This window comes from Amphibalanus amphitrite, unplaced genomic scaffold (genome assembly GCF_019059575.1).
Source record: "Amphibalanus amphitrite isolate SeventyFive unplaced genomic scaffold, NRLGWU_Aamphi_draft 000195F_arrow, whole genome shotgun sequence".
In the NCBI taxonomy this organism is placed as follows: Eukaryota; Metazoa; Arthropoda; class Thecostraca; order Balanomorpha; family Balanidae; genus Amphibalanus; species Amphibalanus amphitrite.
This window is the reverse complement of record NW_024881690.1, coordinates 440,082-453,040: the sequence shown is the minus strand read 5'-3', so window position 1 is coordinate 453,040 and position 12,959 is coordinate 440,082. Positions and strand designations below refer to the sequence as shown.

The window sequence follows — 12,959 nt, the reverse complement described above, 5'->3', positions numbered from 1 at the left end:
GGCCGGGTACGTCCGGGTACGGCCGGCGGGCCGTGCAGCACGCCGCCCCGGACCGGCGGCGCCATTTTGCACGCCGATAAAGCAGCGACGTCCGCCGACGGTAGCCAGCGCCGTGGCGGCCGTGCGGTCCGCCGTCACAGCTTATTTCCTAGTGTCCGCCAGCCAACAATGGCGATTTGCGCCGCGGTGTCCGGCGCCGCGCGGCCGCCGAGCACGGCTCCGCCCACCACGCACTGTTTGACCTGGCCCAACAGGGCCGTGCTGGCCGACAGAGCCAAAAAAAAACAAACGGCCGGGGACAGATACGGCGGGTGCTCGGTGTGGGTGGCCCCATGTGCCATTCCTATTTAGCACACGTCAGCATATGACAGCCAGGTTCACATTGGGAGACAATGAAAAAGTTCTGCTGTTTCCCACAAAACGTAGCACAGTGCAATAAATGTATGCAGGGCGTAATCCAAACAAAGGTTCTGAAGCAATAGGTAATTTGTAAAATAGCTTTGATCTCCATTCAATCAATTTACTCTCAATTAGCCCTTGTTAACGCAGCACATGAGCTCGGATGGGAACCCAGGAACGAAACCATTAGCATGTGCACCCACCGCATCCATCGTAGTGCGCACGATATGCAGATGTGACAGCCATAAAACCTTTAGTTACAAACCGCGACCGTTTAAAAAGTGAGTAATCAGGCAAGAATGCCATCTACAGCCGGTAATTAAACCAGCTTAGCGGGCCTCGGCAATCGGGTGATCAAGATGTCCGTCTCGGTCGGGATGACCGGCCGGCCGGCTGACAGCTGCACGTGGGATCTGATCGGGTCGTCATCTCGGTCCCCGCACCCCCGGCCGGCACACGGCGAGCGGTGGAGATGGTGGCAGATAGCGCCGGTCCGGCCCGGAATAACCGACACCTAACGCCCAGAGCGGCCCCCAAAGCCGACCGAGTACAGCGCATAAACGGGACCCGTTAAACGCAGCTCCTAATGATATCATCGTGAGCCAAATTTAAAAAGCGAAATGCAATGCGCTTAGGAATGGGTGACGTCAAAAAAAAATGTTTTAAGGACACTGCTGAGCAGCGTAAAAGCTAGATAAAATGATAATATATTCTAGCCGCACCTATTATATAAGTCCGAAAGGCCAAACAGGCAGAATCGTTTAGCCGAGGCGCTAATGAGCAATTTGTGCACACCAATGCGGGCGCGGTCGATTCTAGTGACACTGTGCCATGCTTGACTGGCCCTTTACTGTTTTCAGAGTGCAGGCGTCTTCCCATCCACTCCCAGTGGGCGTGGTGAAATGCCGATCATTCCAACGACCCCACCCGGCTGTTGTATGTAGTTGTTCCGTTGCAATGCTCGACAACAGTTTGCAACGTTGAGGGAAAACAAATAGCTGCGCCTCAGAGAACGGAGCTGCCGACTTATGGGGCAGACTTATGTGATCGGATAAGAAAAAGCAAACAGCATTTGTAAGATAAAAATGGTAGCCGCAATACCAATCTAGTTGTTCGATAGTTGCTCAACAGGCTGCTCATGATACGCGGAAATAGAAGAAAAAACTATGCCCTGCAGTGGCTTATGTCCAAACAACTATTATGCATTCAGAGACATTTAAAATGTGGATTGTGGAGCCTGGATATGCACCCAAAGCGACGTTTGTGAGGTGTCTCCTCCATTTCGTATTTTAGGCTGGTTTATAAGATGGTCCAAGATTAACCTAATCACTCATTTTCTTAGACTTGTGTCTAAATGCGTACAGGAAATTATTTCAACATTACATGGAACCAGATATATTTATCCAACGTCACTGTTGCACATGTTTCATATCAAGGTTTGAGCTGGAGTGAAAAGGCACATGTTGTGGTGAGGCAGGAGACGCATGCCGTGGATTGGCTTTCAATTTTAACTTTTAAGAACACGGAGTAGAGCGTTCACCAGTTGCTTGAAAAATTGCAGCCAGAAAATATTTCGTGCAGCAGTGTGCCTTGCGGCTATACGCCCGTCTTATGAATTATGATCCAGGGTGCCGACTAGTTCGCCTACATGGTGTGGCTGTAGTTATCAATGGTTTCCCTAACTGACTCAGCTCTCTATGACAGCTTAATCGCACAAATGAACGCGGTCAACTTCATGCTTTTGTCAATTGCCTCTGTCAGTTACCCCTGTCCATTGGCTGTGTAAATAATGGTCTTCATGCCTTTGTCAATTCTCATACTTTCGACAGTATGGCATGGTAAAGCTGCTCAACGCCGCCGCAAGCGCTCCCCAATAGCCGATCAGCATCATGGAGCAGTTGAAAGGACCGAGGCATCAGCCGATCCGCCATCGCATCTACCACGGCAACAGCATGAACCAACGGAAGAGTTGATGCGTAGGCGGATCGCGGGAGACACAAACTATCGACTCCCCCTCCTCCCCCCCAAAAAAAAACATTCGTACCGAAGGTACCGAGCATCTCAATCATGGTTCGGGGCTTTGGCCACCCCAAACATAGCTCGTCGGCAACTCCGAAGTACCGGACATCTCATCAGATCGCTATATGGAAGTTTCCTAGGCTCGAGCCCTGTCCGCCGAGCCGGACCACACTGCCCCAGCGCCGGAGATGTCCACAGAGCGCTGTCAGGTGCGGCCCGACACTGTCCGTCACAGAGTCAGGCACGCGTGAAAGTGGCGTCGACATGGCCTCACCCACAGAGAGACGACGGTCGGCGCTGAGTCAGAGGGGCTCGGCGGACCGCAGAGTCCGGAGCGGGGCTTAGCACAATGATCTCGGTGTGAAAAGTACAGATATTGTGGTCGAGGCTGGAGATGTATGTCGTGGATTGGTTTTTAATTTGAAGTCTGAAGAACATGTAAAAAAGCGGTCCCTAAGGTCCGAGCAGCTTGTGATCTGAAAATAATTCAGTCCGCAATGAACCTGTCGATATACCTGGCTACAATCAGCTCCGCTAACAAAGTTGGCAACCACTCTCGCAGCTCTCGTCCCATCTTGTGCAAGGCACATCTATTTGTCCGGAAGTTGCTATTTTCTGTGGGCTCCAATTTTCAGTGGAAGTGGAAAAGAAAGCCTCCGACAAACAGCGTCTCTTTCGGCTTCGACGTTTGTCCACCGTTTGCCCACCATTCAGCTACCACTCGGCCATCTTTTGGCCAATGGTCAGCCATCGTTCGCCCACCGTTCAGCCAACGTCCAAACATCGTTTGGCCACCACCGTTCGGTCCTGTCCACGGCTGCGGCGTCGCGTGAGGGGATTCAGTAGCGCCGCCGCTGCCGGCCGACCTGTCACGGACCTCGAGGTTCGGCCGCCCGGAAAAACAACCCGACCGCATTCAGCCGGCGCTTCTCGGAACGGGGGAGCAGGGCTGCCATGACGGCAGGGACGGCTCGTCAGTGGGCTGACACCTGACACGACAGCAGTACGGCGGTACGACAATCAGGTGGTACGGCACTGCGGTAGAAGGGCATCGTGAGAGAACGGCATCGCGGTACTGGGGCATAATGACAACGTGGCATCGCAGTGCAGTACCACATCATACAAGCACGGCATCGCGGTACCCACGGCATCACGATACTCCAGCATCACGATTCACGACGTCCCGGCATCGCGGTACCACTGCGGCATCGCTGCATTGCAGCGCAGCACGGCGGAAGGAGGGCCTGCGGGGCGACACGTCCCCAGGGAAATTACCGCCGGCTGTTCTCATTAGCGCGCCTCTGTCGACGCTGACACGGACACCTCCCCGTCGACTGGCAGCGCCGTCTCCGGCCCGGCCCTCCGGCAGGCGGCGCCGCGCGAAACGCCACTGTGTCCGGGAAAAAGCGCCCTAAACATGCGGTCTGAGGCAGCCGCTCGGCTTCAGAGAATCGGGAGGAGTCAAAAATCGTAAAAATGAGCCATAAGTAGCCTAACAGGTATTCGGTAAAACAGTAGCATTTCATAAAACAGTCATTCAGTTCACTAAAATAGCGATGGGGTTACAAACTAGCACAAGTTAAAACAAACTTTCAGAAACGTGTGCTTCCATCACTAATTGCAAGCAGGTAAAGTTGGAAATAGCACGCTACCTATGAACCACATCCCGGCGTATTAGCCATCAGGCAGCAGGCAGCACCTGTGCCAATACCTGAGTTCCCTGATTAGACTGGCTTGATGATGCACCAACATTGCTTCTTCTACATCCGCTTGTTCATGCTTATCTCAATACTTAATTGCAACGTCCGGCATGCATTCCGTCCTTGATGCAGTCATTTCTGTACCGATCTTCTTTGGCACGTAGGCAAACAGGCCGTGTTTGTGGTGTTTGTAAAAGAACACAGCTGTTCACCTGTTATTTTCCACCTGTCCTAAACGCCCACACCTCCATACGGCCCCATTAAAAGGCCGACATTAGCGGTCAGCGGCAGCCCCCTGATCTGCGGTTACCGTGGCCCCAACCGCAGACCACCGCCCGCCTGTCACCGGCAAACAAGTCAACGTCGATAACGCCCACCCAAACATCGTCGACAACGACAGCACCCGTCGAGATCGACGGAAACCGTCGGCGGCCGGTCTGACATATGAGGCTCAGCATCGACACTGGTCGTGACACGCTGCGACACAGGCGCAGAAACGGGCTGACACGCCAGAACACAGATACCGGGGGCGGTAGGCGGGCCGCGCCGTGACAGCTGTCGACACCGCGCCGGCTTTGTCGTAAACGCGTAACATTTGTCGCTACTGCGTCAGTGTGTCGACTTATCAGCGAACACGGCAGGTTGAGGAGCGAGGAGACTCGGGTGGCAGCTGTGGGGGCCGTGGAGATGAACAGGCGGCGAGCGATAGAGAACGGGGTGCGGACGGAGGACGGCACGGCGCACGGTGAAACAGCGAGACTGTCGGCACAGGTCCCCGCAGACTCCTCGAATAGCCCGCTAAGGAGGCAAATTAGCGGCAATAAAGTCGGCCTATAATTGGAACTCAATCAGACGTGCAAAACTCCATTCCAGCTGTCAGTCCGCCGCCCCAGCACGCATCGCCGGACCGGTCGAATCATAAAAGTTAGCGAGGGAACGACTGTAGTGACATATGTCGATGTCGACAAGAGTGCCCCATTCGGTATTAGCACGAAAGTCTCGACTCGCCCGCGATGTAATACAGCCATATCAGACAGTTTGATCTGACGAAACGACCCACTCAAAGCCACACTGGCTTTCAATCTGTGGAGCTCGCAAATCATCGTGAAAAATACGCGAGCGTCGGGAAGCCGACTCCGGGCGCACAGAGTCGCCGTTTCGCAAATACTGCAAACGGGTGAGAACAAACCACGCGAGACAGTATCGGACCGGGTGATCGGAGGAGAAGGGGTTGCAGCGGCCGTCGCACGCCGGAGAGGGACGGCGGAAGTCGCGAGGTCGGGGAGACACCAATTCCGATAGCAGGGTGATGAGTCTCACAGAGGGGCAGCTGTGCCGGGTGCAATCGGGACACATCCGGGAAGGAACTGGCCGGCGCGCCGATATGTTCTCGGCTCGGAGGTACTGTCCCGCCAGGATGCGGAGGCGCTGGGAACCGTGCAGCCGACCCGGAGAACATGGTCCCGGCCGGCTACCGCCACCGGGAAGATACGCGACGCGCTTCAGGAGCCGCGGGAGTCGCCGGGAGGATGCGCAACGAACTCCGGAGGACCGCGGGAGCCGCCGCCTGCCACGTATTACAACAGGAATCAATATATATCCTCATGAATACATGAGAAGTCACGCATATCATAATATATGTAGGTACCTTTATGATACATAGAATATCATTATCAATAAATGTTTCAAAAATACGCATAAAGGGTATTCATATTTTTATCTTGAGGCAAGTCCTTAACAGTATTTTCATGTAGCATACCTACTGCTTCGCCAATTACATACCAGCCACAGCGGTGTGTAAAAACGCAAGAGCCCCAACAACTTCGATCCAGACTGAAACGTGTCTACCACCTTTCATATACAGAACCGAAATAACGTTTGGCACCGCGGCCCCTAAATCCGGCGAAATTCACTCGCACGTGCTGCCAATTTCAGCTGGCGGGAGTGACACCGACAGGGCCTCGGTTGAGTATTGACAGAGACGCTGGTTCTCTGATGACGCGGGTCACTGCCGTGAGATCTCGGCCAGCACTGGTCAGGGATGCCACTCATGTCACTCTGCTGACAGTCATCTTCGCGTAGAAGAGCGGGAGCAGCTGAAAGTCCTCTCCACCTAAGCACAGAACTCTTCAGGTCCTAACCCACCAGTTCCGACTCAGATGCCCCCTCCCCCCTCGACCCCACAACGCTCCTCCGATCTCAATCTGGTGCCCCTCCCCACCGGTACGGACCCGGCGATGCACCATCCCTCCACCAGTCCAGTGTCTCGCGTGGTGACACCCCACCGCCCTGCGCTGACTGACGGCCTATCCGCGGTGTCACCTCGACGGCAGCGCGAGGGCGACGGATCACCCCTGTCGACACCATCATACATTATTTACCGCCGGCCGGCCGGCGATAGCCACTCGCCACGCAGCGCAGCGGACCGGCGCTCTGCGGCTCATCTGGAACCCCGATCGGGGCTGCACGGACAGACAGACACCTGGGCCGGGCTGTGACCGGTGTCCGGTCAGGTGAGGAAATGACGAGTGGACGGACGGACGGACGGCACTGGAATACCGAGTGGGAGCTCCTGGTGACGGATGGCGGTTCAGATGCGGGACGGCGGACGGGTGGCGATAGCAGTCCATCGTACAGACAGCCGCCCAGCAGAGGTCAGAGCCGGTGTGGCAGTAAGGGGCGTCGCGATCAGGCTGGAGCGGACCGATCAAGCAGCGATGAGGGATCGTTTCAGCCACCCAGCGGCGAGCCGGCCGGACATGCTCCTGGTTTTAGTCGTCCCTTGACAAGTAACGAAATAAGAAGAAAAAATGTTCAAACTAAACAGCGTTTTGTGATAAATCCGACAAACGAAAAACGACAAACGACAGCCCATCTTCACGTATGGCCAAATACGTATGGTCAGTACACAAAAGACTTCACTGTGCATTGTTCCTCACACCACTTTTTCATTTTGCACTGGTGCAAGGCCACGTCAAGTTAACATCCACATTCCACGAGATATCACCCTCACTCATCGATTATTTTGCATGCAAATTTATCAAAAAAGGACAACAGACTCGTCTGCCTGGCCCCGGTGCAGCACTGCAGCATTTTGGCAGTTTGGCCAGGACAGATCGGACCATCTCTGAGCCAGGCCCGGTTACAAATGCAGCGGTCGGCGGCCATCCGTCAACTCAATATATCACCGCCATGCATCGACACAATGCATCACCGTCGGCAGCCGGAGCAGGGCCGAGGTGTGCAGGGTGCAGAATGCAGGGCCGGACAGCGTGAGAGCCGCCGCACCGGCCGGCCGTCCGGCGCCCATCACTCATGGTAAGCGTATTCCACCGGCCGGGCCGAGGACGGGCCGGCCGGTGCGACATGCTGCACTGGCGTCCGCTCAGGGCTGACCGGCAGTGGACGCCAGACAGTGGTGGTACGGCCGGCAGCGGACACCAGAACCAGACAGTGGTGAGGGGACACCAGCGGTCACCAGTTCAAACTCGACCGCGTGGGTGAGGATTGAGGAGCCAGTCCAGCCCGTAGTCAGCTGATGAAACTGTTGGCCGTTTTAAGAATAGGCCATCGGCAAAGGGTAGTCAGAGAAAATGTTCGAGAAACTTAAAGTTAAGTCATTAAATAAATTAGGATTATGAGACCGACAGAAAATAACTAAAAACTAAACCTGAATAAATGCAAATCTTTCTCAGCACAGATACTCTCGCAACTACATTCGTGGAACAGTAAACGCTCACTTTCAGCGCATATTTAGGCAGATCAACAAACAACTTCGAATCCAGTTCCACCTCGCCATGAGCCAACGAGGAGATTGTCTCGACAAGGCTCCTCAGATACGAAACAGTACAAGCAGGTCATGACAGCTAACACGAGTATGACATCACTGTTAATATCATCACACCAGAAGACCACAGCCACGACCAGATTATGCTCAAGACTTCATTTAAATCGCAAAGCAGATTGCTGTCAAGGATAATAACTCGTCAAGGAGTAAATCCACTCAGTGACTCAGAAATCAGTTTATCTCACCAGAGAGTTACGATAGCTGTATTTTAAGGTGTCATCTTGCAGTTCGAGAGATCGAGTGCCTAAATCCCCTACATGAAGCTATTTCCAAATGATGACGGTGTCAAGAAAATACAAAGACAAGCGCGACTACAGCCCATTTTGGCGCATAATAAAACTTTGAACTTCTTGTGACAATATCTGAATTCTGGAATGAGCTCGGATTATATCTGAATTCCTCAAAAAATATGTGTGCTTGTTGTGCATAGACATGTTTTGAGCATGGGACTTCAGCAGAAGGTGGGAGCAGCCACGATCGATCATATACTTATTGAGTTTGGCATAGATATTGTTTTACACCCATCTTATTTGTATGTTTGATAGGAAAGGTGCCTACTGAGCAAGCTTCCTACATCCCCAGCTTTTTCAAATACGCTCGTGATCGCCTGCCTCAGAAAGGTCCCTCTGTATGTGACAGAAAAAGGAAAAGAAAGCGTCTACCCAGAACGAAGCGGGTATGACCAGAATAAGCCGACCACCGATGCTGTTTTTGCCGTGCCGTCCATTTGAGCGGTCACCCGGGAAGGGTGAGCTGATACCCAGCCGGCGGCTCCGTGGCTGAAGATCATCGGCTCAGCCCATCCGTCTATCAGCTCAGCCCCTCCTTCCGAAGATATCGGCTCAGGCCCATAGGTGGAGAATTGTGACCAGCTGGGGGTGCTCGGGCGCAGCAAATCCGCCGCCGCCTAGCGGTGACCTTGACCCGCGCCGCCCGGCCGCGGCTCCAAAGCCAAGCCGGCGTGGCCGGCGTGGAATTGGGAGAGCTCGAGCACCCCCAGTCCAGCACAATTCTCCACCCGTGGGCCGCTCAGCCTCCTTCCGAAGGTATCAACCGTCCGATCAGGACCCCTCGCCGGACAGATAGACGGATTGGCAGCAGAACGGGGACAGTTGAGCGGTGCAGAGGTCACTGCACCGGAGCCAGGGGATCAACGACGAGCGGTAGGTCACACATGCGCCGCCTCGAAGGATGTCGCATCAAGTAGGTGACGGTAAGTACGAACAAGTGTGGATGGCACTGAGAGAGGCGTCGCCCGTGTGAATATGTGACCTAGTGTAAAGCGCAGCTGTGTGCCAGTGTCTTACGTGTGTAGAGAGCCAGTGTCTTCAAGATTTGGCCACGAGGCCTGTTTACCTTCTGAGTTCACCAGTCCGCACCAATAGGCGAGGCCAAGGCACAGGAGATCACCAAGTAGACACCATTAACACCCAATGGTCACAAATACAGCCAACGCCATACACCGCCTCGGCGGGACTTACCTTGTGTTTGGCCAGCTTCGGATTGTCCTTCAGCATGCGCACAATCTCCATGTACTTGCAGGAGCTGCTCACCAGGAGCCAGTCTTTGTTGATGCCCTCGAACTGCGCCGGGGTGAACGGGTCAATGTCAGGTCAAGGTTAGGTCAGGTCATGTCAGATAATTCTCAAAGAGATCAGGATATTGACTTTGAAAGTCAGAGAACATGAAATCTAGGTAAATGAACGCAACGGCGTTACGAGGTCATGGGATGTGGTTTTACAGGTCAGGGCGGGACAAAGAGGTCCTGAAATTTGAAATACGGGTTAGAAGATGCAGGAAGCATACAGAGGATACAGACTTCAGGAGTAGCACGATACAGCGTTCAGAGGCTACAGGGAGTGTCGGGTGAGTTAGGCAGGTATCAAACAATATCAGTGGAAATTACCTACAGCCGCAGTCCGCATGACAACACTGGTAGTTCAATGTTGCGCGGGAGACTGGTGGGCACTGATAAAGTCGCACAGCCATTCCATAGCGCTCACTCCCGTCCCAAAGCCGAAGATTCAGCCATCAATACCAGAGTCCAGTGCACGCAGTAGACCCGTATCACAGCAGACAGTCCCTCAGTTCTAACAAAAGGCCCCTGTCTGCTGGTTCTTGTCTAAAGACCGGCAGTGGGAGTCTATCACGGTTTTCCGACGCAGTCGTCTGTTAGTGCCGGCCGCACACGGTTCCACGTTGTCTAGCTACTTACCGTGGCTGTAGAGGATGTATCCTCGTCATCCACTGGAGTCTGTAATAGAGACAGGTCGTCACACAACAGTGGAGACTCGGTCCACATACCAACACATCAGCAGCGGCGGGTCATACACCCAGCTAACTAGTAGGCAGATCCACATACAGCAGTAGTTGCACAAAGTACGGCTTGAAACGACCCATTATACATCGAGATCAGCTGCAGTGGCAAACCGTCCCTCACTGCCCCAGAGCCCGGTTTGATTCCCTTCAACCTCATCAAGTGGCTAAGTGGCTGGTGATTAGCCTAATCACGACCGTCAGACTGCACGCCTCGGGGTGAGGTCCGGGTAGATAGAGAACGGGCACGCAGCGTCTGGAGTTTATCTCTGCAGATAACGCTTATCGGAGGCGCGTGGAAGTACACACGCCCAACAGAAACGGCACGAGCTCTCTACAATCCAGATAGATGGGGTAAAATTAGATATTGCCCTGTAAGTGGGTGATTTACAATCTGATTATGTTAGTGGCACGATAGATCGGGTAAATAAGTCCGCACCAGACTGAATGACGGCATAAGCAAGTTAGGTTATATTACCGATGTCATGACTTTTGACTTGACTTTTGCATGCTGCAACAATGACTCTCCCAACGTGCATCAGCAATGTGCCGACTATAACCTAACGTCCCAGTCTGACCCTCGCCGTTGCCCATCGTCACACCAAAACCCACCTTGTCGCCTCTGTCGCGCCGTTTGTTGAGCTGCTTCGGCTGCAGGATCTGAGACTCTGAGGCGATCCGGTTGAACTTCTGCGTTTGCTCCTTGACGCTGATCTTTTTCTGTCGCTCCTCCTCGGCAGCACTCTACCAGCAGATCAGGGGTTGGGTCGCTGGTGCTCACCCCTGCCGCTCACCACGGCCCACACACACGGTGCATCCCATCGGCAGCAGCCCACTCACACACACACACTCACACGTGACCCACACACGGCAGACCCCTGAGGCGTGCACCGCTGTGAGAGCCATTCCCGGCCCACCCAGGGGAGCGGTCAGCGCGGCAGAGCACCTGTAGAGCACCCTTCCCGCAGCCGTGCGAGCCCTGCTCAGTGGTCGGCGTCCTCACCTCTCTGGCAGCCTCGGCCTCTGCTGAGGAGGCAGCGTCCGCCGGCGGCGGTGTCTGGTTCTCTTTGCCCATGGAGCGGCGGCGCGGAGGTACAGGCGGCGCCGGCTCGCCGTCCATTGGTGACGGTCGGTCGGGGCTCGGCTCGGCGGCCGGAGGCGGTCGCCGCTCCACGGGGAGATCCGTCGGGGGCGCCGCTCTCTCCATCGGGGGCGTCGGTCGTTCCATCGGGGGTGTCGGTCGGTCCACCGGGGGCGTCGGCCGCCACTCGGCCGACTCGGCGGGCGGCGGAGGCGGTGTCGGCAGCGGGGCCTGGCGGCGTGTCGGCGGCTGCTCGGCGGGCCGGCGCGGCGCAGAGCGGGCCCACAGCTCGGGCGGCGGTGCCGGCGGCAGGCCGACCGGCTGCGGGTCGGCCAGCGGGCGGCTCTCCGGGACGTGGTAGTACTCATCCAGCGCAGGACTCCGCTCCATGGTCATGGAGTTGCGCGAGGCGGCCGGGCTGGGCGGTCCGACGTACGGCCCCGGCGGGGGACCGCCGTAGGGGCCCGGTAGTCCCGGCGGGGGCCCGCCCGGTGCCGGCACGGCCCGGTACGTCGGACTGTACGCGCCCGGCGGCTGGTAGGGCGCCGGCCCGGGGAACGGAGCCGGCACGGGCGCCGGCGGCGGCGGCCGGTACGGCGGCGGGGCGCGCGGCGGCGGCAGGCCCAGGTCGGGCGGGTCGGGCGTGCTGCCTGTCGTGCTCTGCGACACGTAACTGTACTCGGAGCCGACGTCGCTCAGCACCTCCGCCAGCAGGCCCTGGCGGTACTTCTTCTTCAGCACCAGGTACTTCTCGCCGTCCTCTAGTTTGATGCTGGCCAACATGTTGACGTACTCCTTGAACTGGGTGCGCGCCGTGTCTGAAACGACAGAGCGACTCTGTCAGACAGGCGGTGACGCCGGTGACAGACACACGCGGACAGCACCTGCCGTTTAGCGAGGGACATCACACCCTGTCCCAGTCTACAGCAGCACGCGAGCTGTTTCACTTGGCCACGGTGGCCGCCAGTTGTCCGGTCTAGTAAAGAGCGTGTCATACCTCTGTCAGCCGAGTACGAGTCAGCTGACTGGCGAGACGACCGTGGTCAGCTGGCTGGTGTTCATGTCGACACCGTGTGACATGTGCACCGGGGCAGAAAGACAACCAAAACATGCTCGACATCTTTCGCTGGATATTTGCAAGCTCTTTCATTTGCACGTTGTCTGTCAATCTTACTGGCAGCGAACACAAGAAACAGCTTCGAAATGTCTTCACGACACAGCATGACTACCGAGCCGGTAGTCAAGTGGGCAAACAGCACGTAAATGTCACCAGGCATTGCGACCTTGGCGAAAATGTACAGAACTGACTGCATCGTGATCGCCGCCGGTCGTCTGTGGTTGCATTAGTGATCGTTAACGGCGGCAGTGCTGCGCCGTATGCTGAGCTGTGTGGTGGGGCCCCAGCCGGGTGACGGCATGTCTAAACAGCACGCGACGACCACCGCTGCGGTCAAATCAATCCATTAGCAGCGGAAATCCACCGCAACAGAATTTCGGTACCGAGTATCACTGGAAAGCATCCCACTAGAGAGCATGTGAGAATGCTACCGGAAATGATAGCATAGAATGGCACAAGTTCCGAACAGTGAATGAATAG

General features: G+C 55.6%; 1 protein-coding gene across 1 annotated transcript in view; it reads right to left on the bottom strand.

Annotated features, from left to right (window-relative positions):
* Nucleotides 1–12,959, bottom strand: part of LOC122384657 (ankyrin repeat domain-containing protein SOWAHA-like) — a 65,895-nt gene that overhangs the window by 48,162 nt on the left and 4,774 nt on the right. Inside the window, exons 2-5 of the mRNA XM_043372262.1 lie at nt 11,285–12,180; nt 10,894–11,025; nt 10,181–10,219; nt 9,447–9,548 (exon numbers count right to left, since the gene is read on the bottom strand). Coding sequence (XP_043228197.1) covers nt 9,447–9,548; nt 10,181–10,219; nt 10,894–11,025; nt 11,285–12,180 — 1,169 coding nt within the window. The remainder of the gene's footprint in view (nt 1–9,446; nt 9,549–10,180; nt 10,220–10,893; nt 11,026–11,284; nt 12,181–12,959) is intronic.